General features: G+C 46.8%; 1 protein-coding gene across 4 annotated transcripts in view; it reads right to left on the bottom strand.

The window, feature by feature from the left end:
• Positions 1 to 85: 85 nt before the first annotated feature.
• LOC116234157 (discoidin domain-containing receptor 2-like) overlaps positions 86 to 27333 on the bottom strand; it is a 52200-nt gene continuing 24952 nt past the window's right edge. For 3 of the 4 annotated variants that reach the window (XM_090121347.1, XM_031601549.2, XM_090121348.1), the window contains exons 3-17: positions 25568 to 25670; positions 23469 to 23697; positions 20735 to 20882; positions 20434 to 20539; positions 17655 to 17841; positions 14740 to 14986; positions 13649 to 13741; positions 12967 to 13124; positions 12516 to 12711; positions 11078 to 11322; positions 8339 to 8460; positions 7772 to 7969; positions 4979 to 5213; positions 3480 to 3629; positions 86 to 2265 (exon numbers count right to left, since the gene is read on the bottom strand). In XM_090121347.1, the coding sequence (XP_089977473.1) occupies positions 2125 to 2265; positions 3480 to 3629; positions 4979 to 5213; positions 7772 to 7969; positions 8339 to 8460; positions 11078 to 11322; positions 12516 to 12711; positions 12967 to 13124; positions 13649 to 13741; positions 14740 to 14986; positions 17655 to 17841; positions 20434 to 20539; positions 20735 to 20882; positions 23469 to 23697; positions 25568 to 25670 (2558 nt within the window). In that variant the 3' untranslated portion in view covers positions 86 to 2124. Of the gene's footprint in view, positions 2266 to 2601; positions 2640 to 3479; positions 3630 to 4978; positions 5214 to 7771; positions 7970 to 8338; positions 8461 to 11077; positions 11323 to 12515; positions 12712 to 12966; positions 13125 to 13648; positions 13742 to 14739; positions 14987 to 17654; positions 17842 to 20433; positions 20540 to 20734; positions 20883 to 23468; positions 23698 to 25567; positions 25671 to 27333 lie in introns of all 4 variants that reach the window. The other variant, XM_090121349.1, reaches the window with a different exon arrangement.

Here is a 27333-nt window from a genome sequence, read left to right as displayed (position 1 = left end):
ATGCTGCAGGCACTGCGGCTCTTTGGCTCCTTCTGCTTTAATGAGAACACCACTCACTGAAGCACAGCAGCAAGCAGGATGCTGGATGCCCCACGCCAGCACCCAGAGAACCCCGTCCCATCTGCAACCTCGGGATGCAGCAGCTGCATGGCACTGCTCTGCTCCTTCCAACCCAGGGCGCAGACATGCTCATGATCACTCACACCACAGTGACTGCCCTAAGTTTTAAAAAAAAAATAAAAGCAGAAATTCACTTTTGTCAAGGTTATCATTAGGATTTATTGATACGAGAGAAACTCCGTATGTCAGTGCGTCAGCGGAGGAACTGATGTTACAGAAGGACACGGCCCAGGTGGTGTAACAGCACTCCAGAACCTCAGAAACACAGACAGCACACACAGCTACAGTTGTACATTTTCTGGGATGGGATGGAAACAGTCCAGGAGAAGCACGACGTGTGCCCTGCCAGCACAGCACTGTGCACACAGCCACGCCGGGTGCTCGGGGTGCAGGTTTCCCTTTCAGTCCAACAGCCACAGCCATCCTCTTAGCAGAAGCACTCTGGCATTCCCCCCTGCAGCAGAGCCCTTGCAGGGCTGGCAGTGCAGCACGCATTGCGTCTGGCCAAGGTGGGAATTTTCCTCAATCCTTATTGGAAACACGCTGGACTGGATGCTGTTTTTCAAAAAGTGCTGAACTTCCACCTTCTCCCAGTTTATGAAATGTTCAGTTTGGTCCTTAAGATCTGGTTAAACAACTACAGAGGGAACGGCAGAGTGTCCCCAAACCTGACAAATCCACAATAGATTTAAGTGTAGAAACAAGCGAAATCCTGCAACCCTTCCGAGCCCTATGAAATCCTCCAGAGAAACAAGCATCGGAGAAACAGCTGAAAACCAACCCCAGTTTGATGAGAAGCTGCCATGTGCTGTGCAGGGAGCAGCCAAAGCAAAGGGAGCTCATCCCGTGCACAGCTGGGGGATCTGTGCCCCGCGGATGACAGACAGCTCCATCCCATGGGCTGCAGGGCTCTGCCTGCTGCCAGCACCAACCCCACAGGGCTGCGAGGAAGCACCAGTGCCAGGAATCTCTCAGCAGGTGTGTGCACACATGGAGCGGGGCCGGAAGGTGCTCTGCCCCTTTTCCTCCCCCGTGAGCTGTGACATAGAGGGTTCTGCTCTCAGCCATTGGCTTTCACCAAATCTAAGTTCCCTCTGCACGTGTAACAGCGTCGACTTAGAGATCTCATATTAATGGGTATTTATACAGGATTAATTGCACATCAGTCCATTGTGGCTACAAGTTCATTAGGCTAATGAATCTACATAGTGACAGTAGTACAGTATCAGCTACTTTTCAATACAAACTCCCTACCCTAACCTTAATTTGCAGGTCAGAAGATCACAGTGACCTTCCTACGACCTTTAACATTCATTTTTTTATTTTTTTTTTTCTAGAAAAAAAAAAAATCCAGTGTGGGGAAAAAAACGCACGTATGTAACAAAAGCAGTGCTTAACAACCACAGGAAAAAAAGAACATGCTCTTGGACTTTTCTATCAGCATCCTCTGCAGACCCTGATAGCGTCGCTCCCAAAGGGTTGCTAATCCAGCTCTGTCAGTCCTCAGGTCCCTAAACGTTTCCTAGCTCTGGCAGCCATAGTTTCTCACTACACATACTGTCTGCAGCGAGAGCCTACAGAAACACTTGCTAATGTGCACAAGACTTCCATCTGATTGAATGGAATAGTTTGAGAAGACTGAAGTCTTTACTTCTAGAATCTGTCCTTGGATCGTGGCTCCCCGGCAGCTTCCATTCCAACCAGGAGAGCTCCACAGCCCCAGCAAAGTGGGATGCATTCATTTTTCCCAAAGGTGTACGGGTGTCGACTAAAACCCCTCTCACAGTATTCCCAGGAAATGATTCAGAAGAGGAGATGATTTTTCAACCACACGAGATCCTCTGGTCCTGCACGTGTCAGCCCATGGCCAATAGAACCAGCAGCTGCCATGGACGTCTCCATTTAAGTACGGGACAGTCAAGGGAGCAGAGCAGGGTGCCCTGGCTGCCCCCCGCAGGGACACACAGTCACTCTGTTCCCATCAGTCTGTCTCTTTTGCTGGAGTCAAATGTTTGATTCCATTTGTTCTAGCAGGAAGTGGTGAATCATGTCAAAAGTGGGACGATCTTTTATGTCCCTGCTCCAACATTTCAGCATCAGGTCAAACACGGGGTTAGGACATAGAGGAGTCTGGGACAGATAGATCTGAAACAAAAAACACAACACAGAGCAAGTTCAGTGCTGGGTCCTTAACAGAATAGAACCTTGCCTAAGTTAAGACCACAGGACAGCTTCAGCCCAGACAAGAGGGCAGTCATGCAATGTTGGAGATCCATTCAAGGTGAATACAGCAGTGAAGTGTGGATGGAGCTGTGACACCACCTGGCATGGCTCTGCAGAGCACTGCCACCTCGTGCCATGAGCTGCTCACGGAGCTGCCCGCTGTCCCAGGGAAGCACAAATGCTTCAGGAGGATCAGATGGACACAAAACACAAACCAAAACCAATGCACCACAATGAAATCCAAATACTTTCACTCACCGTAGACAACCCATGAGGCTTTCTAAGCATCGTGACAGCTTGTTAGCAGAGAAGAAAAAAGACCTTTTAGAGCTTATCTAAAGTACAGGTTGGCAGACTTATTTATAATCTTTCCTCCTTTTCGATACAGTGACCTTTTAGACTCTTCAACTAAGCCATTAATATCTGGGAGACAATGAATAAAACCTTGAATTTTTTTTTACTTCCCTTTAATCCCTCAACTTTCAATACTCAATGTGAGTTTTGGGAGAACAAGCAACTGTACATCCACTCTGCTGGGGCACAGCCACCCTTGGAGGTGCTCGTTTGCCATGCTCTATTTACCATCCTCACTGATCTATCTATTGAAGGATACAAAGGCAGCAGCAGTGGGCTGTACAGTCCTGCCTGGAACCAGAAGATAATGACACAGAGAAGCCCTTCAGCAGTTAGAGCTTAGCATGCACGGAGATATGGGGAGTTCTCTAACCCCTGGACACTAACAGTTCCTCCCTCCCCACCTCAGTAAGTGTCTCTTTGTCTTTCAGAGGAAACACAAATGGGAGAAAGATCTGACAAAGTCAGAGAGCAGAAGAGTTATGCAGGACGGCTCAGAAAAGCTAAGGAGGTCAGGGCATCACAGGCAGCCTGGAACACAAGTGATTTATGACATGGAAGAAGCACTGGACAGGCCAGGAGGTTCTTCCAGTGGGACCACAGGAGGGGAAAGGCAGTCCCACGAGCTGCACAAAGGGCAGGGAAATTGGGACACACTTGATAAGATGAGTGATAGAAGCAAGAACTGCAGATGATGTGAGAGCAGCAGGAAGGACCTGGGAGATCCACTTGGCTGTGATGGGGACAAGAGAAGAAAGGAGAGGTCACATTTGCTCTCTTACCTGCCTGCCCTGGCTCCGGAAGAACTCCCCAGTGTTCTCAATGACTTGCTCATCTGAGAGGAGGCTGTAAGGCTGCTCCTTGCACAGTATGAACATCTCCCAGAGGGTGACCCCGAACGCCCAGACATCACTGGCTGTGGTGAACTTGCCCTGTGAACAGAAAGTAAGTCTTGTTTGCACACAGCACTCATCTGGCAAAAAACTACTTCAATCTGTTCTGTCTAATCACAAGGATTCATAGCTGGGAAAACACTCTCCACAGACAGCAGAGCAGCCAACGTGCTCTAAGCAATGCACAAAGGGGCTGAAGCACAACACTGCTGCTTTGCAGGGCAAGAACAGCACATCTCTGTGACTCACAGGACAGCTTTAGGGAGGTGAAGCTCTCACTGGGGCAAATCTCTTGAAAAAGGGAGTGAGTCTCAGAGAAAGCTGGGGACTGCCATTTCTCCTGGTGACATCTGCATTTGCTTCCAGCTGTAGCAAAATGCTGTGTGCTGGGGCAGGGAGGTGATAGCTGCCACCCACCTTCACCCAAAACACAGCACTGCAGCACAGAAAAGCCTCTGAACAGGAAGCAAAGCCCTAGGGGTTGAAGGCAGAGCCAGAACTGACTCTTAGGCCAGGATAATTCTGATCTTTGCACACGTATAAGTTGGTGACAGTCTGCTCCCTGTCCCTGTTTTCTGTCTTTAAAAAAAAAAAAGTGCCCAAACTGGATTTATTTGGAACAATAGGTTTCTGAAGAAGTAAAAAGAAGCCAAAGACTACTCACAAAATCATAGACAACAATTGGGGCTGGAGGCAGCTTTGTCAGCAAGCAGCCAAGATTGCCCAGGCTTAGCCAGCAACCCAGGCAGCTGCAAACGTTTGGAAGATACTCACACAAGGAAGGAGGGAAGTGACTTACAGTTTAGATGAAGCTGCAGCCAGAAGGAGAAGGTGAACTTAAAAAAGCTTGGAGCCACTGGCCTTTAAGGCAGCCATAACTACAATTCTCCTATGTACTCAGAGGGGGTGTTGTAAGAAAGTGTAACTGCATGATTAGGGTTAAGCTAGTGTGAAGTAGCTTGAGAAAGAGATTGGGCTGATTATTGAGGAACTGCCCCTAGAATGGATGTGTTCAGGCTGCTGAACAGTCTCCTGAAGGCAGCCAGCAGGCCCCTTACACACAAAACCAACGCCCAGACTCAGCAGCAGAGGCTCATCAGGTTTCATTCCTGCACCTCTGGGCTTCAGAGCTGGGGAAGCAGCAAAGAACAGCAACTTGCCTGTGATTCCAGCAGGAATCCTGAATGCCAGAAACAGAGCAGCACAGATTATCTGCAGCCTAAGCGCTGTATTTGCAAGGACACTCTTCCTTCCCAGTCCCACATAACCTAACAGACATCTCACCGGGCCACTGCAGCTGTAAGGGCTGTCATAAGTACACATCACTGGTTCAGGGGCACGCTGAGAACCAGAGGGAGGGAGATGGAATGGTTTCAGACAGTGCCTACCAGCAGGATGCTTTCCCAGGCCATCCAACGGATGGGCAGCACCGCCCTGCCCTGGATGCGGTAATAATCCCCGCTGTACAGATTCCTGCTCATGCCGAAGTCTGCAATCTTGATGGTGTAGTTGTTGCCCACCAGGCAATTGCGAGTTGCCAGATCTCTGTGCACAAAGTTCAGGGATGCTAAATACTTCATTCCAGAGGCAATCTGGGTGGCCATGTAGAGCAGGTTAGAGTAGCTGCAATAGAAGGTGGCAGGACACAGGCAATCAGTACAGTTCCTTGCACTCAGTTCTTCCCTGATGCTTCCATCTGCTTGGCCTTGCACTGGGTGTATTAGAGGGACCTGCTGTTTGTTTTTTGCCATACCAGCAAAACTGAACAGTCCCAATTCCAAGGCACTAACAGCCCAACCTGCCAGGCTAGGCCAAGCTCCTGAGCTGTCCCTGAAATTCATGGCTGTAAGAATTTGACATCCCTTAGACATTTAATACCAAGCATTAATATCAAGAGTTTCAAAGAGCTTATGCAGCAAAACACCGAATTCTCAGAGTGCCAGTGAAAATTAAGCTGTACAGGCTCAGAATTTCATGTCTTAAGAAGTGCCCAGCTCAATATTTCAAACCATTGCTATCACATATTAACATAAACACGTGAAACACTGAAGACAGCTTATGTTTAATATTACCAACCATGTCAACCAAGGCATTCTGTTATAACTTCAATTTCCCCATCACCAAAATGAAGACAGCATGAACAAAGTCGCGTGATACACAGAATTTGGACCATCTGACTCTCCCAATTCTTCACACCCCAGCATTTGTGATGCTCAGCTGTTTCTCTCTGTGCATGCTCAAACACTTCAAGTAAACAAGCATTTGTCAAAACAAATCTAAAACTGCTCACAATTATTATTTTTCTGCTGAAGCTCAGGAAAAAAGCCTTACTTCTCTTTGTGCTCTGGTGGCAGTGAGGAAAGCATTACCACGGAATCATCTGAGTTTGAAGGAACCTTAAAGGTCACCTGTTGTCATGTTATCTGAATGATAACAGCATGACTCATGATAATACATCTGATCTACCTGCCCATAGCTAAGCCATCACTGCAGAGCTGGGAGGCAGCCCTTCTGCACTGAGGAGGGGCTGCCACCATGGTCAGCCAGGTGACAGCTGACCCTGTCCCACTGTCAGCTCAATACTTCTCCTGCTCTGGGTGGACCCACTGTGTTCCCAGAGAAGGAACTCAGCCACCCATGCATACCTCACTCACCTGGCTGCTGGCTTCCTGCTTCAGAGCAGGCACAGACTCCCAGCCCTGCCTTCTCCCTTCCCCTCAGTCGGTGCCTCATGCTTGGGGCTGCTTCTCTTTCAATTCAAGACATCCAATCCCCACCCACCTGCATTCTGGCAGGTCTTATCAGCAGCTACCTGCTGGCTCCATGCCCCCCTGTGCAGCAAGCTCTGCAGTGCATGGTGCATGCAGCACTGCATACAGAGGAGAGGGATGGGAGACTTCTCACTCATCTTCATGATTTGTTAAACAGCCAGACAGCAGGAAGATGCATCTCAAACACAAAAAAAAAGCTGTAGGGACAGCTGGAACTTGCTGTGACAATCAGACACCCACAGGAACTGGCAGAGACACAAGATGCACTCTTTGGCAGTGGGATTCATTTTGCTATCAGTACCCAGCTCCTATGGAGACAGACATCTGAGCTAGTCACACAGGCTTCCTTCAGCATGAAACTGTCGGGCTGAAAGGGACAAAAGGAGTGGCTGAAGGACCAGCTGGAAAAGGAAGAAAACCTTATGGGTAAGGGCCAAGTAATGGAAAGCAGTGAAGAACACTGCACGCTGGTGCTGAAGTCAGGTGAGAGGTAAGCAGAAGAAAGACTGTTTGAGACTATGGCCTGGAAAAAAAAAAAAAAAAGCCCCAGCTCTAAAGGCAAAAGCTATTTCAAACGTGTGGAAAGGACAGGAGACTGAAGAGAGCTGGAATGTGTCCACTCAGATGCAAAGCCATCTCACAGCACTTCTTGATTGTCACAACTCCTTACAACGTCTCCTTAACATCCCATAACAGGAGCACTGACCACTGCCAGCTGTGGCAGCAACAGAGCTGCTGTCTTCTAGATCCTGTAAGACACAACCACCTCCTCTTCGGTCCGCCCACAGAACTTGCCCTGCCTTGCCCTTTACCTGTAAATAAATCCATTCCTTTGTGGGTGAAAATGCCCAAGGCAGAGCAATGCAGGGAGCTCTGGTCAGAGGGCTCCTTTTCCAAGCACAGTGCATGTTAGCCCTACATGCAACTCTCGTCCCTGAGGAAAGGATTTCTGCAGTAGCAGAGGTGTCTTCATGCCAATCCTTCCACAGAGGAGGGTTAGTGTCCCTACAGACAAAACCATCTTCTCTGCCAGAGCACTGTTTTTCTTCTTTGCCTGATGAAATCTTTCCTTAATGAAGCTCCACACTCAGCTCTCCTTAGGTAATATTTTTTAGGCATCCAGAGAACGTACAAAATATCCTGAAAACCTAAGAGGAATTCCTGACTTTATCCCCAAACTCTATCTGCAATGCAACTGGTCTGCTATTGAATGAAATCTTGATGCAACCTCATTAATGTAAGACCAGAAGAGCCCACACTCAGGGACACTTCATGCAGGCCTCAAGAACAACATCCTATGCAAAGTGAAATCAGTGCCCACAGTTTGTGCTGGGGCCAGGCTGGAAGGTACAGAAGGAGCTGGTAGCTCTGTGTTGCAGATTCAGCTTAAGGACAGGCAGCTCCTCTTACCTGACACAGGGAATGTTGTTTGAAATTGCAAATTTGCTGTAGATCTCCCTCTGCGATAGGAACTGATTGAGGTCTCCATTTTCCATGTATTCTGTAATCATGCACAGCGGGTCGTCGTGCACACACACCCCCAGAAGCCGGATGATATTTGGGTTCTTCAGCCGAGACATAATCTTGATCTCTTTCAGGAAATCATTTCTTGTAAAACAGAAAACAGAGATTTGAATCCTAAGCGATTCCTTTGTCTAAAGAAAACACAAGCAGCAGGTAAGGAAATCCTTGATCAGAAATATTTACACATCTGCACACAGTGAGTTTGAAAGATGGTTCTGGCCTTGCATGCAGCATCCACCCCTTCCCCAGAAAAGGGAATTAATACAGTATTCCAGTTTGACATTGTTTCTTCCCACCCTCAGCTCTTTGATTGCATCCTGTTCCTTACACAGACACAAGGCACACACACAGACCTCTCTCTTACAGAGGTCATCAGGGTTAACCCACGTGAAACTGTTGCTTGGGGAGTATTTGCTTTCCTTCTCAGGTGGCTGGCACTGTGGGTGTGCTTACCTGGCTGTTTTGTTGACATCTGATCTCAGCATCTTCACTGCTACGAGAACTGGCTGGTGAGTGAATTCTGTGGAAGGGACCCCCAGGAACTCCAGCAGGCCATCAGCTTCACAAAGATGCACCTGCAGGGCAGAAAGCAGGAGCAACTATGAGATGCACAAGCAGAAAACAAGAGGAAAACAATCTTATACTGAGGTCATCAGTTTGGTCACCACTGGCAGAACGACCAAGTGAATGATCTAATAAAAGTGATATTGTTCTGATGACAAACAGCCCATGGGTTGGCCCAGGATTCTGGACCTACACCACAAAGCCCATAATGTAGACGTGGATTGTAGGGGCTCTTGGTTTACTCCACAGATGTAGACCATTGGTGCAGTGCATAACTAAGTGGGGGTCAGCCTGCCTAGCAAGCACTAGAGATGCTCAGGAAGGCCTGGGGTTGTCTGCTTTGTGCTGCATGTGCTCACAAATACTGCAGGCTGTAGCACATTGAGTATGTACAGCTTATGCACAACACATACAGAATTGTCCTGCAGCCTGACCTCTGAACTGAGGAGCATCCAGAAATCACAGACAACTCTCCAGAGTCCTTTAATTCCAGAAAAAAAAAAGGGAGAAATGCATGTGTGTTGTGGTTTGAACACATCACCTATTAGTGCAACCAGAGGTGAATGCTCTGAGGAAAGCACTGAATTCAGGGTCTGTTCAGATAAATAAATGAATAACCACATGAAAATACTGCCAGGGTTGTATAAAAAAAAGATGGAGGAAAGGATGCAACAAAACACTTGCTTGAGGATTTATCAGAATGCACACTCAAGAGGAGAACTGGACAAATACTGCTGGAGTGGACAAAGTAGAAGAAGTGAGTGTGCAGGATAGGCAAAAGGACTGCAGGAAGGGAGCAGACTGGATTTGCCTCCAGCAGTAATGAAACATAATGGGAGATTAATTTTATATGAAGAATGCACCAAGAAGCACAGCTTCTTATGCAAGAAGCACAGTGAATACAAAATGGAAACAGCAGAGAAAATGGACAAACCTACAAATCAGAAACAGAAGTGCAAAGAGGCTGCTGCAGTTACATGGAGAGTGAAATCTCATGGTCAAAGAACAGTTGTACGACTCATTCTCATCAAATTCTGAAAGTCTAGCAACATCAAGCAGAGACCAGACACATAAGCCAGCAGTAAGAAAAAGAGCCATGGTACCAAGGGCCTTATTGAAAGTGCAGGTAAGTGTGTTGCTGTTCCAGAAAGCTGATTGTTAGAACAGAAATAAATGGCTTGGGAGTTGCAGAAGCTCTGGGTGGAGTGAAAAATGCATGAATGAGCCACGATGCCAGAAGCAAAACTGCACACTAAGCCAGAGCAGCAGAGCTGAGCTTACAATGCTGAGCAGTTTGGTAAGATTAGGTTGGTGAGATGGAGAGAAAGAAGAACTGTGATGCAGCACATCTGCAGAACTGAGGGGAAGAGCCTGTGATGTCAGGAAAGAAACAGGCTGTGAATCAAACTCCAAGGAAAAGGGGATGGAGAACCTGGCTGCTGCTGATCAACAACAGAAAGGAGGAGGAGAAAGCTTTAGCAGTTATTTAAAGGAAAAGAATCAATAGGAAGGAGAAACCAGAAGCAAAACAGTGAGGAAAAACCTCACATTTTTGGAGTGCAAGCCAGGACAGGGCAGGATCCATGCCACAGCAGTGGCTGTGCTGACAGCCAGGTGAAGAGACTGAGGATGCCGGCACCTTTCCAATACAGAGCGATGCAGACAGAAGTGGGGGGGACAAGGGAGGGAGGCTGAAGCAAGGAAGGTGTCACAGGGAGGAATTAAAGGCACGGGCACAACACAGATGAGGAAGAGGTCAGTAAAGGGCTGTGCTTTGCCTAAATGTAGCAAACAGAATTGTTAAGGCTGTGAGTGAGGAAAAGCTGGGGAGGAGAGAGAGACACAGGTGAAGAGCAGGACAGAGTGTGGGGATCACCTGGCTTAGTAGGGAGAAAAGAAAAAGGCAGAAACATACAGAGCTCAAGAGGAGCCCAAGGAACAAAGAGTGCTTGGCAGATGACAGATGTGTGCATCATGCTGCCTCGGGCTTCTGAGGCAAAGTGGGACTTGAGCAAGAAGCGACGCCAGAAAATATGTGAGGGCACCACAAAGCCTGGGCAATGTCTGCCTCGGCCAGGGCCAGAATACAGAGCCCCATCAGAACCAACACCTGCTCATGAGAAAACTCTGTGTACACCCAGAGTGAGTCTGCCTCAGCTGGAGTCAGCGACGTTCAGTCACATGCCTACAGGTGGGGGACAGCCACCACTCGTTTGAGATCTCTGTGGAAGGGCATGAAGCAGTCTGAACTCACACTGCCAGGCCTTTCCTATAGGTCATAAACAGGGACACAGACAGCAGGCAAAGTTTGCCTGCTATGAAAGACCCCTGTGTGGCACCGGGCTGCAGCCTTGCAGGGACAGAATAGGGCTCTCTGCAGGCTATCCTAAAGGACACAATAACACAGCACCTTTGTCTAAAGGAAAGTGTCCCTTTCCATAGCAAGGGTTTGGAACTAGATGATTTTAAGATCCTTTTGAGCCCAAACCAACAGCAAAGGCATGTATTAAGTAATACACTATTATGCAGGTCTCCCAGTCCCAAGTCATGCCAGAGTGCAGCTGAGAGGATTCGTTGTGCCAGACACCTCCTTTCTGCTAGAGAAAGCGTGGAAGAGAATGGCTGTACCTCTCCAAACTGTCCTTCTCCCAGCTTCTCCTTCAGTCGTAGCTGCTGCCGTGGGAATTCACCAACAGAGATGTCCTTCTTGGTAAGGGAATCCACTGTGAGGGCTGGGACTGCATACATGTTGTTACCTGTCACGCCTTGGAGATGAACGATATCTGTTTCAGCATAGTGAGGAACATTGTTCTGGAAGCCCTGGTGAGGGGTGGACTTGGTCAGGTCAGGCTCAGCATAGTCCCCACTGCACACTGGGGAGAAAACAAAGACAGGTTAAGTCAGACTCTCACTCCCTTAAGACCAGCGTGGCTGGCTTCCACTCCTGAATCCTGCAAACCTCTGGGAATCCAGCTTAGCTGCATGCATGTTAACCTCATACCAATGTACCAACCTAGATGGAGGGCTGCTCTGTTTTAACTAGGGCTTAAACCAGAACAAACTGCACTTCTGCAAGTTCCACAACAAACAGTTGAGAGTTACAAGTGAACTCGTGTTAATCAGCTCCCTGCTCTATCCAGCTGGGAGAGCAAAAATTCTTGCCCAGACATGGAAGCACAAGCCTAAAGTGGTTACCTGTTTCTGATTCATCCTAAATTTGATCTGTTCCTTTTACTTGACACAAGGAACATTGCTTGCAACATGAAACTTGCTCTATATTCCTCTCTGGAGATTGGGGCCTCCATTTTCTCTGTACTCTGATATCACACTACCTTATCTCTTACAGCTTAGTCACATAAATACCACGCAATAACTCTTTATAAACAACTCCCTGTATGGTCAGTTATTACAAAGAACATGTGTCCCACTTCAGATTCACATCCTGACTCAGTCCAAATCAATCACCTCATATAGCATAATGCTGGACCTCAGCAAGTTGTTGCTTGAGGAACGCAGCACTGCCCTTCCATTCTCTGAACAGCAGCACACGGAGTACAAAAGCCTCTGGGAAATGCTCCCTTCTGTGCACATCCAAAAGCTCCCCAGGGGCTGGAAGCCAGCACACCACTGACAACCATCTGCTGCATTTGCCTCTGCTTTTTCTAATGGAGTCTCAAAGAGCCCATGCTGCAGGGAGACGTGCTGAAGGCCTTCTCCTCCCCCTCCCCCAGGCAGCCTGGACAGCGTGGGAGCACTGCAGGCAGTGACTCCATTGCCAAAGGGCTGATGAGACGCGATGACTTGCTGCTGTGATTGCCAAAATCAGCTCCTAAGAAGATGACCTAGCTAACACATAAACAATCTTTAAAGAGAGCAATAAAAGGCCACCACCCTTCAGTGGGGGCTGGTGCTCCATCTGCCACTGTTACATACTAAAAGACTTCTGAGCTTCAAAATGCTGTATAGTACTGCACTGTATCAAAGACTACTCAGACATATTTTAAAAATGTGAAGGAAATAACAAAAGAATAAACGCCTAACTTCTGGAGTCTGATGATTCCCCTACCTGAATCCTCTGCACTTTGGGATAGCTCTGGAAGCTTGTGGAGCAGCGTAGTTGGCTGGTGATATTCCAAATCCAGTGGAAAAGCACGTTCATAGGTGGGATTTGACTGGTGGATCTGGGTCTGGTTGTTGGCAATGGTGTAGCTGTAGAAGGAGAGGCGAACTGTGGCATCCTCCTCCAGGATTCGGCGTGGGGCCTTCAGGAAAAAGAGGAAGAAAAAGCTGTTGAAGCGACGCTCAGTTTGAGTAATGTACTGGCTGCAACTGCCAGTACAGATGTTTCCAGTAACATCTTGGATAGGGCCTGCACCCTCCCCTGCTGAGGGACCAGGGTTTTAGCTGCTAGAGGGAGCAGAGGAAACCCTGTGCTTTCCACAGAATTCAGAGCTCTTTAAGGGTTAATTCTTAGATCTGAACATGTGCCTGCAAAATAGCCCCACTGTATTTATTACCTTTTCCAGCCTTTTTTGAACATATTGTTTCCAAAGAATAATGATTATAATCAACAGGAGTAGAAGAATAATAGCCACAAGGCAGCCCACAAGGATGGAGGTATTGGAGTCATCTGCCTTCTCTCCTATCCAGGTGCTCGTTACAGAAGATGTGGTTTCTGCAAAAAGAGAGGAATTAAGATCAACCTGCCATCAGTAAAGCACAGGCTGTTACACATGCTGGCTAACTTCCTTGAGATCATGTCCCTTCCTACAGATTGGTATAGAAAAGATCTTAGGCATTCCTTCATTCATTAGGATTCCTGAGTATTAACATCAGCTGTGTTCCCATTTTTCCTTGGTCAGCCACAATAGGAAGGCTCACAGCTAAGAACTGTGCAGAGAACTTCTGCAACCAAGCACTGCTCTTAGCACCAGAACAAAACTCCTTCAATGGATCCACGTACTTCCAGAGTTTCACCAGTGGCACACATGCACTCAGCCTACTTGCTCTGTGAGGCAGCATAGGCCAGCTGAGGGCAGAAGACATAGCTGAGGCTTGGAGGACTGTCAGCTGCAGCCCTGTGTACGAGGGCAACAAGCAGGCCATACCCAGATCTACAGAGAGGGAGAGACCACAACAGCCAGGATGTCACCCCCAACCCTCGAGCCCTGGACACAACTAAGTGACAGAAGCCCTTACCCCAGGTCCCCTCAGTAACGTTGTATGCTGTTTCCAGGGCATCTGTAGTGCTTGTGGCTGCCGTAACCAAAATAGGATTTACGCTCTCCATGTCTGTGGGAGGGGAATGAAAACATCAGTCCAACAAAATCTCCTTGCTCCTGCCAGCAGTCAGTGTAATCCCAAACATGACCTCTGCCTTCCAGAGTGAGCCTGGGCTGAGACCCACACAGCAGATCCTGAGCTGAACTTCCCCGCCTGCCCGGCAGGAGTGAGCAGAGCCTGCACAGCCTTTCCATCGAGCAGCCTGTGCTTCCTAACCACAGCAAACTGCCAGTGCATGCAATATCCTTCCCTCAGCCTGGGTAGAAAGCTGGTACTGAAGCAAAGGCTTTTTTGCACCCGTCATCTTTCTCCTTTGAGCACGATTAGCAGAATCGTTGTACCAGGCTGGACCAAGAGCCTGCCTAGTGCCATGTGTAACAGGGAAGGCAGCCAGCAGGGGCTGCTATCAGCAAGATAAGCACCAAGCTGCAATTAGAGCCTTGCTTCCCTATGTGTGTCCCCTCACAAGGGAACCTCAGAGCAGAAAGCTGGAGCCACAACCTTTGTACAGGTTGTGTACATCACTAAGCAGTGATGGCTGCTTTCTTCAAGGCTCTGCCCACTCCCTCCCTTTCAAACCACCTCATGGTACTGACTTCTGCTGCACACTTACAACAAAAGTTTCACGCTGTTGTGGGTTTTTTTGTTTTGTTTTTTATATATAACCCTGCAATCTGTTAATTTCTGTGCTAGCTATAGATGTAGTTCAATTATACTTGGTGCAGGTAAAAATTGACCCGATGAACAGTATGCAACTGCCTTAAAAAGAAATGCCCCACACTTTAATTTTTGCCCTGGCTGTGCATTTGCATACCTGCATCATTAACAGCTTGAAAAGCATCCTCTGTAGACCTGACTTTCCTACACACGCACTGCCCTCCCAACTCCCTGCTACCTCCTCCCCACTGTGCAGCCCCACAGCACCCTGTGCTCACATCCTGCACCTCCACATCACCTCTTCTGTTCTCCACCCTTCCCGAGATCTACTTGACTGCAGGAACACCCACCTGACTGAAAGGAGATCTCGCTGATCATCATCCAGGTGTCAGCAAAGTAGAAGCGGCACAGCACGGCTTTGCCCACGTGCTGATTGAGGGGGACAGTCACAAACCTGGCGCTGGGATTTTTGTCATCCAAGACCGTTGCCACACCAACGGGTTCAGGCTCCCAGTCTGCAATCAGGCGTGGTTTGAACAGACACTCCACCTTCTGGAAGATCTTCACCCCCTTGGAAAACATGTTGTTGCAATGCACCTGGCAAGGAGAACACAGCAGGAAAGAGGAAGAGTTGTTGGAATAAAAAAAACTTGAAGCCTCGTGGATTTTTGTTCGTGAAGGTTTTCTAACATCTCTCTGTATGAATACTCTTAGCCCAGAATAAATGATACAATAATAGCCAAATTTTATCAGTCTTCAAAAGGCCCATATAAAAAATATAATCCAAGCAGCCTTGTACAGTTTAAAGCCTCATACACCAACTCTCCTTGATCACACACTCTGCAAGGGAAAAGAAAACTGTACCTGGGCCCTGACCTCTTTTAGAAACCCTTCAGCTTCCGCAGTTGAGGTGATCTCTTCCACAAAACAACCAAGCAATGTGTGTGACCTCAGGAAGAAATTCTCCCGTCATACAGCAGCAGTTCTGTGTGGCTGTTTTCTTTACACTGCCATGTGAGCCCACATTCATCATTCTCTTGGTAGCTCAGTCCTGCCTGCTGCAGTGGCAGCATCAGTTTAGGCAGTGATGCTGAATTTAAACTGCCATCACTATGCTGCCCAGTTAACATCTCACTAAAGCAAAGACATCCTGAAGATCAGGACCAAGGTATTTTGGCACTGTAGCCAATGACTGGGAGTCAAAGGAATAAGGTGAACCTTAAATAGTTCAGTGTCTCTCACCGTACACCTCTGTTTTCATAGCCACAGTGGTCCAGCCCTCCCTTAGCAACTCTGGAAATCATTTCCTAACAACTCCGGAGCATTAGCAACTGTGACAACAGCCCTTTCCAAACTACATGCAGCTCTGAACCCTATTAATTGCACGGCCTCTGAGATCTTGGAGTGAATAGCAGGGAAACAGTAATGAGGACAACAGGCCTGGTGAGAAGAAAGAAGACAAAAGAAGGGTAGTTGAGCATAATTAAGAACAGATGAAGCTTAGACAACATTCAGTATGGAGATATAGTCATCCATAACAAGGCAGGAAAGCCTGACATCTGCAATACACAGTTTGTGCCGTATTTGGGTAGGAGTTGGATATGTTCACATCTTGGACCGATACAGAGACACTTTCTATTCCAAACACCACCTACTGAAGTCCAATTTTATAATGTGCAAGCCTAAGTAGTTTGCAATGCAGCTGCAATATTTGCTAACATTTATTTTTAGTACTTCCTTGGATACTGGGGAAGTTCACAAGAGTGGAACCAAGCAAAAAGGTACCAAGATGTAACACAAAGTATTTACAGACCACCAAGTCTGTGCAGAACGCAAAGCTGAAACAGCTCATATTTAATAAGGAACAAGGAATAATCTATGCTGATAAATACAGTTTTATAATCAAACACTAAATGAAGTAGCTATTTTTACATGCTTATTTATTTGGTTGATCAGGATGGCTGTGTTTACATGACAGGCTTTTAAGAGGCATTAGAACACTTGTTCTGATTGGCATAATAGGAGCTCATGAATAATATTCGCCTGATCAAAATTTGTCCAGTAAGTCTTAAAAAAAAAAAAAAAAAAGTCAAGGCACAAATCATTCTTAGGTGTTTTCCTAGGAGGAAAGTGTTCCTCTGGACTGACTCATTTCAGGACTGTGAACTCAGGAACAAAACTTAAGTAATTCTTTCTGCACTGGAAGCCAGTAACTTTGAACTGACTTTCAGCACGATACCAAAGTCTTAATGAACACTGGCTCCCTATCCTTTGGCTAAGAGAACTAATATGATCACAAGATTGATAAACAAAGAGGAATTATCCAAAGCCAGGGAATTGGTACCATTCTTTTATGCAGTTCGATGGAAACCCTGCATCCAGTCTCTGTACCTCCAAAGGAATATTGGCAGACAAAGAAAGGACTGGAAGACAGCTACAAAAGTGATCCTAGATCTCACAGGGAAGGCACTGAGAAGTTCAGCCAACCTAGTTTACTGAAGCAGTGATTAAGAACGTGATTTAACCGCAGTATAGAAGCAGGAAAGTTTCTGAGAAGGCAAGATTCCTACTTTTGGCCAGCAAAAGCAGGCTAGGAGCCAATGGTCGCAAGTTAAAAATAGACAAAATAAAACCAGGGTATGTAACCACCAAAACAATTCACTGAAGGATGTGGTGGGTTCTCCTTCATTTGAAACCCGTACAAGAAAAGCCACTGACCCTTTTTAGAAGATTCTATTTACTACAGAATTTAAAAGTTCAGGTCATCCTTCTCCTCTGTGTAAGTAACTTCCCAGAGCACAAGCATAGACTGAGGCATCCAGAGTTGTTTTTCATCAAAAATGGAAACAAAAACACGTTCTTTTCTTTTAAGGGTCACACAGGCCTTAAACACTGAGCAGCCTGCATCCTAAATCCTTCTTAACTGCCCACAAGGGCTGCCTAAACACTGCTCCAGGTATTATTTCCCTGGTCATTTAAGCCAAATACTGACAGTGTCCAAGATCCAGAGAGGTACATGCTGCCCTGCTTTAGCAGTCTGCATCAGCAAACCTGGGATGATGCCTCCTCACACTGTGCATCCCTCTGAGGATGTAACGTTGTGCACATTACATCCTCCAGCTTCGGAGACAGAACCCAAATCACAGAACAGCTTGAGCTGAAGGGACCTCAAGGATCATTAAGTTCCAACCCCTGAATGAGGAGCTGGGAGCAGGCAGAGCCAAAGCCCACCCCGAGGCAGCAGGAGGAGGACAACACCCAGTACCTTCATGGAGGTGAAGTTCCGCGGTCGGTCAAACTGAAATTCCATTTCCACAAAGCCTGTGCTGAAGCTCTCGTTCTTCCAGCCCACGTAGTCGTAGCCCGGCCACACGCGGTACTGGTGGCTCTGTGTGAAGTCATCCAGCCCCAGCACGCCGTCCGTCAGCTGGCCCAGACCTCCATACAAGTGCCTGGCCAGGAAGAAGCACAGTTACACAGCTCAGCACCCAGAGCTCAGATGTGAAAGCACTCGGGACCTTTGGCTGGCGCTGGGAAAACAACCCTTTGTTTGTTCTTAACGCGTCGTAGACAAAAACCTCATTTCCTACCCATTTATTCTGTTCAAATTGGGATTTTAAAGCCCTTCCCTGCCTCGGAGGAGGCAGGAGTTTTTGCACTGACGGCGAAGCCAAGCTTTGAGCAGAGCTTCTCAGCAACAAAAATGGAGACTACAGAAAGTGATACTGCAAGATTCCCGAACAGCAAACTGCAGGGCAGCATTTCATCACCGTGCTGTGTGGAGGCACACTGCTCCACGCTACCCTGGGGAAATCAGTGGGGAAAGGTTTGCAGGAAGGCACAGAAAAGCAGAAAAAAGAGCAGCGAGACCCTGGGCAGCTCGGCCAGTTCTAACTGGGGTTATTTTTGGCACTGTTGCTTGTGCAAGAGGAAAGCATTATCAGTTCCATTGGCAAGGCTGATCAGACTCTTCTCCCAGAACCCTGTTTTGTTCCACTTCCTATCTGAGAGTGCAGAGCCCACCAGGTCAGTGCTGGAAAGCTGTATAAGTAAAAGATGCCAGATGTGGTACACTCCTGACCTGTCGTCCTTCTGGTGTCATCCCTGGAACGTCCCTCAGTCTACAGCAAGGAAACAGCAAACACTCAGCAGCCTTAGTGCCCAAGCTTGCTCCCTGGACTTGTTTTGTTCAGCTCCTCTAGGAAGCCTTTGTCACTCGGGCTGCTGCTACGTATGCTGGAGGTCCCACAGCCCATTTCAGGTGAGCCCTCAAATCAGAAGGATTTGCACAGGTACACATGCCTTGTGGGCTCCAAAGCAGGTTAACAGTTGGACAAGGGAGACTCCATTCCAGACCAGTAAAGCACACAAACTTAGGTTTAGCTAGCTCTGAAGACTCCTTGTTTGCACAGTGAGCTTTGTGTCTGCATTTAGAGCTTCCTGACATTGCCCAGCAAACTCAGCATCCTAAGCACTGGACTTCTAAATGTAGCACCTGCTTCTTTCTGACCATATAATCCTCTTTTTTTCTTCTATATCCAACCCAGTTTGAAAGTATCAGACACTAACCTAAGACACAGGTACCTGGTACCTCACCACATCTTCCAAGCACTAAGAAGGTACTTTCTCCTCCCATATTTCAACATGACATAAGACAACTTTGCAAAAATCACCTCAAAGTATAAAGAACTTCAGGTAAAAAATAAAAAATACTCAAAGAAGTTGATGACAGCTGCAGTTGGACGTGGAATGGAAGCACCTTAAATTATGACAGCAAGTCATTGAAAAGTCACTGTTGGGTCACTTATTAGGCCCACTCCTAGCAGGGATATGCTGCCCCAAAAGGACATCCATACTCAGGTACTAAAAGGTTTAATGCCTTTTAAAGGTGCTCAAATCTACAGCAAACAAAGTGGTCACACAATGTCTACAAGTTCACTGTTATTTAATATTTCAGATTCAGACTGTCAATGAACTCTTTCCAAATCCCAACAGTTACATAAACCAGAACTGCCTCAACATAAGGATCGTGCCAACCTACCTAATTAATCTCAATTTTGTGAAAAATTAACGGGCCTTGCAATGAGTTCTCAAAATCCAGTTATTTTAAGGTGTTTTTTGTTTTGTTTTTATTCCAAATTGGAAAAGCATCATACCCAAGAAATCTCTACAGTGAGCAATCAGCCAACCTCCCCTCATGCTATGTTGGCAGTGGTGCCTCTGCTGACTTGAAGCTTCCCACAGGGAGTGATGCAGTTTTCCAAAGCGTTTCAAGTCCATCAGGCCTTTTTAAACAGAGCACTTCAGATCTGCATAGGAGCTCACAGGTATTGAGTGCAGGCCTTGCATTCAGCTGCTGTGTACTTTCATGCCCTGTCTACCCTGGAAACCTCCTGCAACAGTTTGAAACGCAGCCTGCATAAGCAACAGAGGCAACTAAAGGGGGGAAGGATCTTTATCTGTCCCAGTGACACATAGGCTAAAAGTCCAGCCAGATCTCCAACTCCAAACTGGAGCAACAAAGAGTGGCAGCACCTTACAATCTGAAGTATCAAAAAACAGCTTAAAGCTATACCTGACCCAACATAAATAAGTACAATGGATATGGTCAAAATTAGACACCAAGAGTGACGAGGGCTTTAAGGCAACTAAATACATCAGGACCATCTCATCACATCAGGCACAGATGGAAGCCATGAACAAAGACAACGTGAGCTGTGTAACGACATTCTTTTCTTAGAAGAGAAGCACTGACAACTTCCAGTAATAAAAAAAAACCCGTTTCCTGACAGCCTTTGCCATCTAAGAATGAACCTGTTATGTCATGAGCCCACATCCTCTAAAACAGGAACTAACAGCATGTCAAAGGGCCTGGAACAAACCCACTGAAATAGCACATGCTTTGGAGCATTAATAGGATAACTTGCAGCTAGGGAGGTCTCACCAAAGAAGCGTTTGGGATACGAGATATTAGCGACGAGGTAAGTAAGAAAGAAGGGATGACTTGCAGAAGGACTGAGAGGAAACAGGATGACTTCTCCCACCTGCGCTCCTGGTAGCCATCATAGGTCGAGTCATTCAGATAAACGATGGGAAAGCCAGGAGCCGCTATCGTCCCTCCTTCGGGGATGCTATAGGATGCCAACCCATCTACAAAAGAAGGCCACACACCTCAGAAACACAGCAGCAGCCGCCTCCCATTATCCCTGCTCACACAACCCTTGTATTTGTGATCTGGACCAACAGCAGCAGTCCTGTGGGTCTGGAATTCCCTCTGCACACACAGGTGAGTCCCAGTCAGTGTGATGCGAGGACTACTCTGCAGTACAGGCAGCAGCTACTTACCGTACCACACACAGCCATAGAGCTCCACCCTCATGCAGACAGTCATGGGCAGCTCTGTCACAGGAATGACCCGGACGAAGCGAGCAATGATGGGAGGCCGGAGATCTTTCAAGACCACATCATACGTATCAATGTTGCCTTGTATTACCTGGAAAAGACAAGTCCTTATCAGTAACTTCTCCCTGTTGTGCAATCCGTGCGTACGGTGCTGTAGCTGCATGCCATCAGTGTAAGACTGGGGAGTTTTCCACTCAGTATGGTTGGCACCTGCTGCTCCCCTCCTCCTGCCTGCTGTGTGCTTGACAGGGTGAGGAGCACTGCCACTTTGCTTCCTGCCCACTGCAGACCCCTACCAGGCAGGACTATGATGGAGAGGAGAAAGGCAGGTGAAAGATGAACATATAAGTGGACCACACGCTGCAGAGATCTTTGGTTACTTGTACATAACCTCTCTGTCTTCAAGCAATCCTCTGTGCACATTCAAACAGCAAGTAACTGAGTACTTGCCCTCATCATTAATTAACTTGTGGAAAGTCCTGATACCCTTCTTCTATGAAATGCTGCACAAGACAACAAAATTTCAGAGGTGCTGCAGTGCCTGGTGGATGGAAGTGCAAGCAGCCCTGCCAGACACCACTGAAGTACAGTCTGATGTGTCACGGATTTCACCTTCACTGCAGTTCTGGGAACAGTCTGCTGCTTATGTTGACAGTCAGTGTGTGGAAAAAGCTGAACTGTCAATCTCCCAGTGATGGACACAAAGCATGTAAGAGATTTCTGAAAGGACCTGCACCTATGGAGACAAAATAAGAACACTTCTGACATCAAGAGTTACTCTTGGAAGGGTGGAAGCAGAAGCAGAGGTTGTTCAAAAGATCACATGGACTGCAACTGGTGGTGTGATGACAATTTAAAAGATGGGGGAGGCCAATAAAGGAGCAGAATCTTCATCTTCACATCAGCACAGACTCATTGTGGCGTAGGAGTGCAGTGAGAACTAAAAGGCCATGCTATACTACAGAAAGAAGCCACTCACAGAACTGTATCTCTCTGAAGATGATGAAGGATAAATAGCACAGCAAGGCTGCCAAAACAGAGAGAGGTCACATCATCTGTTCAACTGTGCTGGATCAGCTGTGAAAGTTTCCTGCACCTGGTTGTACACAACTACGGATCTGCACAGTCCCAGCAACCGCCCTAAAATCCAGAAGGTGACTCGAGGGATGAGAGACCTTGCAGCAGGATCTAGGTAGATCACTGCGTGATACAGGTGACATGAAATTCAACAAGGGCAAATGTGTTCAAAAGTCATTTGGATAGTGACCTCAATGACATGCTTCAACTTTTGGTTAGCCCCAGAGAGGTGCAGCTTCGACCATCTTTGTAGGTCCCTTCCAGCTGAACAGTTCCATCTTTGGTAAAGAAGAACAGTCAAAAAGATTGTTTCTGCATCTTCTTCAGGCTCCTCAACAGGCTTTCAATTGGCAGCCTCTTAACATCCCTCTTCCTAAGAGAAACACTCATGACTTTTTCAGTGAACCAGGTACATGGCTAATTCCTGAATTCAGGAAGCAGGAGACAGTGATTGACCTTTTCAGCTCTCAGACAACCTAATATAGGAGATTGAGAAGCCAGCTAAGCTGGATCCTTGCTGATCCACCACACCTTGCTGATAGAAGATGAGACCCACCAGGAGAAAACATATGGCAAAATTTCACTTAGACTGCAATTAGATTAATTTTCCTCCTTAAGAGGTATTTCTTATTCTTCCATGGCATTGCAGCCAGTCTTGAAGAATCCCAGTAAAAGGAAGAAAGCTTCAGCCACCTCCCAGTCTCTCAGAAGAAAGGTACCTCTGCATCAGCTCCATAACAGGAAAACAGACATTTTTACCATTCTATACGGCAAAAAATAAGACAGATTTTGTCTAACACCTCCACAAGCTGCCATTACTGTTGAGCAAACTCAGCAGTGTGTGGACAAACTCAGCACCTGCCTCCAGCCTTGGCCACTGCTGATGCTGAGCAGTGCTCCCAAAAGCACAGGAATGAAGTGGTGCTGCAGGCATACAATGGTACATGGCTGATGCTAGACACTATTGTGGGCCCAGAACTTCACAATCTTGCAACAGCAGTGCTAAAGGAGAGCACCATCCTTAACTGTTGTCAGAAACAAGGGGACAGCATCTTAACCCTCTTGTACTCTGCATGCTCCCTGACTCAGTACCTACTATACTCATAGAATCACAGAATGGCCAGGGTTGGAAGGGACCTCAAGGATCATGAAGCTCCAACCCCCTGCCACATGCAGGGCCACCAACCTCCACATTTCAGAGCAGCCCAGGCTGCCCAGGGCCCCATCCAACCTGGCCTTCAACACCTCCAGGGATGGACGGGGCATCCACAGCCTCTCTGGGCAGCTGTTCCAGCACCTCACCACTCTCTCTGTCAAGAACTTCCCCCTGACATCCAACCTCAATCTCCCCTCCCTCAGCTTCAAACCATTTCCCCTCATCCTGCAGTTATCTCCCCTTTCAAAGAGTTGATTCCCCTCCTGTTTGTAGGCTCCCTTTAGGTGCTGAAAGGCTGCAATGAGGTCACCCCACAGCCTTCTCTTCTCCAGGCTGAACAAGCCCAGCTCCCTCAGCCTGTCCTCATAGGGGAGGTGCTCCAGTCCCCTGATCACCTTTGTGGCTCCTCTGCACCCTCTCCAACAGCTCCCTGTCTGTGCTCACCTTCCTGCCCTGACGATCCTTCCAGGAGACCCAGCGCTCCCCGTTGCGGCTGTAGTCGATTCGATAAGCACGGGCAAATTCTTTGCCTGTGGCACGGGCATGTCGTCCCTGAGTCCCAATCAAGGTGATGAAAAAGAGCTTATGCAGGTCGATTTGGAGGAACTGTACGTCTTCTGGTTGCAGCAAGCCAGCTGGGCACCAGGCTCCATCACCCTCTTCCCTTTGTAACCTGGGGAAAACACAAATTAAAAGCCTTCACTTCCAAGCACCAATCCTCCCCAGTAGCTCAGGAGACACCTTAAAACTGAGAATTGAGCAAAAGAAGGGTAACAAAAACCTCTCCTTTTTGGACTGACTTTTGAGACTTCCCAGAGTCCTGCAGCCAGGTTTTTCCTGCTCAGGACAGCCCCTCTTTGTTTTAGATACCTCTCTGTAACCATTAAGAGTCATTTCTGTCACAGAAGCAATAATATAATGCTGCTCAGATACAACTGAGCTACTCAGTAGCAAATGGTGCACTGCCTGCTTTTTAGCATCATGCCCAGGAAGTGCATATTTCTCCTACATCTCACATGGGGAACTCTGTTCAACCTCCTCCCTACAGCTGTATCAAGCACAAAGAGGAGTTATCTTAATATACATTTAAGAAAGCAAGCTCTGCCCACCTACAAATTGTTCTGTGTCATCTCAAAGTATCTGTCACATCTTCATTCATCAGACTTGCTTGTACACAACACTGCTAGCTACATGACGTGGAATTCTGTGCTTAGAAGTTGAACACTGCAGTACCAGATGCAAAAATTCAGGTTTTTAATCCTTGGAGACTGCATGCCAAGAAGAGCACTCTGGAAATAGAACCACATAACCACAGAATATCTCAAGTTGGAAAGGACTCATCAGCAGGTGGAGCCACTAAAGGCACCAATGCCTTACCTAGACTTGTCTGAGTTTGGCTGTGCAAGCCAGCAGGTGGTGAAAGTTTCTAATGTGGACACAAGAAGGCTATGCAGTCTCTTCAGCAAGAGATTTCCTAGCAAACAGGAAGCCCTTGAAGTGCCCTTGTCATTCTGACAGCAATCTCAGCTCTAATTGATGGAATTCATGAGTGCAGTCAACCCCTATGTACCAAGGAAAGAAGTATCCAGGAAACACACAGGTCAAGGAAGTGGAAAGAGAAAGACAGTTGTAACAAAGTCAGCTGGGGACATCTTTATGTCTTCACCCTGCGGACATCCAGCTGCCCTGGCAAGCAGATTTTGGTAGCACATGGTAAGTGATGCCCCACGTATTTGCAGAACTGGGAGCAATCCCAAATATATATATTTTGCATATTTATAAATGCAAATATATATATATATAATTTATATATATATAAAAATAAATATAAATAAAGCATTGTAGCTAACTTGAAATTCAAATCTGAGTTGCACAGAAACTGCAGGAATGTTTGACATCATCATAACAAACAACTCTGAGGAAATTCAGATTTGTAAATATTTTGAAAATATCAGCTTTGAGGTAAATGAAACAACAAAAATGAAAAGCTCATGAGAAACATGTTAGTATTGCTTGATCTTGAAAGAAAATCCTCAAGCTGCTTTTTTACAATTCCTCAACTCTACATTTTCCAGGTTTTGGGGTCCAAGTGGACACAGCCCATTTGTTCAAAAGGATGCTGTTGAAAATTCATCCTCATCAGTGATTTCCTACAAGTTTCAAACACTGTGCAAGAGCCCCGGGGGGCTGTCCCAGGCTGACTTTTAAGGTCCAAATCCATTGGAAGATCAGTGTTGGAAGTGAACTCTGGAAGTCCAGTCCAACCTCCTGCTCACCACGGGGCTCAATCCAACACTATGCTGTGCTGCCCTGAACAGCCAAATCCTGAACTGCCCCAAACACTGAGACATGGCCACCCCTGGGTACGTGTCTGACATCTCACCACTTCATGGGGAAAATTCTTAATATTGAGTCACAGCTTCACGTGTTACAAGAATGAGCGTCTTCAACACTGAAGCTAAACAAATATATTTTCCTCAATCACATATTGGATAACTTCAAAAGAAAATCAGAATTTTCTATTTTGCCATACGTTAACCTACCGTGCATACTGGGGTCCTGTGGAATCATACCACTGGCTGGAAGCAGTGATGTCTTCATCCCGTATTGTGCCTTCATGCATTCCCAAAGGGTAACGGCATGTAGCTGGAAACAGGAACCAAAGCAAGCAAAAATCAATACCAACTCTTTAGAGACCAACAGACAAGTTTAATTAAAAGGCTGCCATTCATAGGGAATAAACGTGGTAATGATAAAATCAAGAACACAAATAAAAAGGATAGAATGCTTTGTAATTGCCATAAACTAGAATTATAAGTAATGAAATACACTCAGTATCATTCAGCAGAGTCCTGTCAAGACAAAGAACAAGAAACCCAAAATCATACTCGTATTACTGATTGCATGGACCCATTCTACAATGAAATGTACAGCAACTGTTTTTTTGATCACAGGGCAGTTAATTCAACACTGAGCCCACTGACAACAGATGGGCTCCACCAGCCTCAAAGGGGAAAAGCATTCCAGCCCAGGAGTTGGCAGGGCTCACTGAGACAGCTTCAGACTAGGTTTGAATGGGGAAAGGGATAAAACCTGACTCGCTAGAAATGAAGGGTAGCATGTCAGGGTTGGAAGTGAGGCTGGTGGGCTAGAATTAAATTTGGCAATCACTGTTAAAGATAATAAAAAATGTTTTTACAAATACATTAACAGCAAAAGGAGGTCCAAGGAAAATCTCTATCGTTTATTGGATGCAGTGGGAAACATTGTTATTGAGAAGTTAGCAACCTGCTATTTCACTGTACTGCCAGAAGTCCATGGGAGTGGATGGGATTCACCTGAGGGTGCTGAGGGAGCTGGGAGAAGTGATTGCCAAGCTCCTGTCCATCATTTCTCAGCAGTCTCAGCTGGGGAAGTCCCAGACAACTGCAGACCTACCAACACAACAGCCATCTACAAGGAGGGTCAGAAGGAGGATCCAGGAACTGCAGGCCTGTCAGCCTGACTTCAGTACCAGGGAACATCACTGGAGTGATCTGGAGTGCAATCACACAGCATGCAAAGGACAAGCAAGGGATCAGGCCCAGCCAGCATTGGGTTCATGAAAGGCAGGTCCTGCCTGACCAACCTGATCTCCCTCTATGATTAAGTGACTCACCTGGTGGATGAGGGAAAGGCTGTGGATGCAGCCTACCTAGACTTCAGTAAAGCCTTTGACTCTGTCTCCCACAGCACTGACACTGCTGTGTCACTGCAGGTCACAGCAAATTGAGCAGAGTCCACACTGCTCACGTTGGTCTGTCACTACCTGCATCTGTAAGTGAAGCAAGCATCTCTCTCCATGTAAGAGTTCAGACTTGGTGCCTCAAAGGAGTACAGACAACAGCTCTGCAAGCTCACTACAGCCCAGTGCAGCAGCTTACAAGTCTCTGCTGGCCAAGCTCTTCCGCCTGATGTCATGTTTTGAATGTCTTGGAATATTAGAGATGCTTCAGAAAACTCAAAGTCTTAATGTATTCATTAAGGCTCAGTATTCAGAACAGGCAAGTGAGATATTTTTGTCAGACTGACACCAACAGCAGATGAAAAAGCGTTGTATCGTTATTTGGGATTAAATCATTACACAATTAAAAGCAGAATGGTCATTGGTAAATCCTTGGAAGAGAAAAGGCAGAAGAACGAAACCCACCTTTTGTTACCACCAGAACAAACTGTTCTACAAACACCTGAATGCTGAGTGCAAGTAAAGTCAAAAACCAAATTAGCACTATGGCAGAGTACACAAAAACTAGAAAACACCACTACACAA

Source organism: Phasianus colchicus, chromosome 19 (assembly GCF_987193195.1).
Source record: "Phasianus colchicus chromosome 19, bPhaCol1.hap1.1, whole genome shotgun sequence".
In the NCBI taxonomy this organism is placed as follows: domain Eukaryota; kingdom Metazoa; phylum Chordata; class Aves; order Galliformes; family Phasianidae; genus Phasianus; species Phasianus colchicus.
The sequence above is the reverse complement of the archived record's forward strand: the minus strand, read 5'-3'. Positions and strand labels throughout refer to the sequence as shown.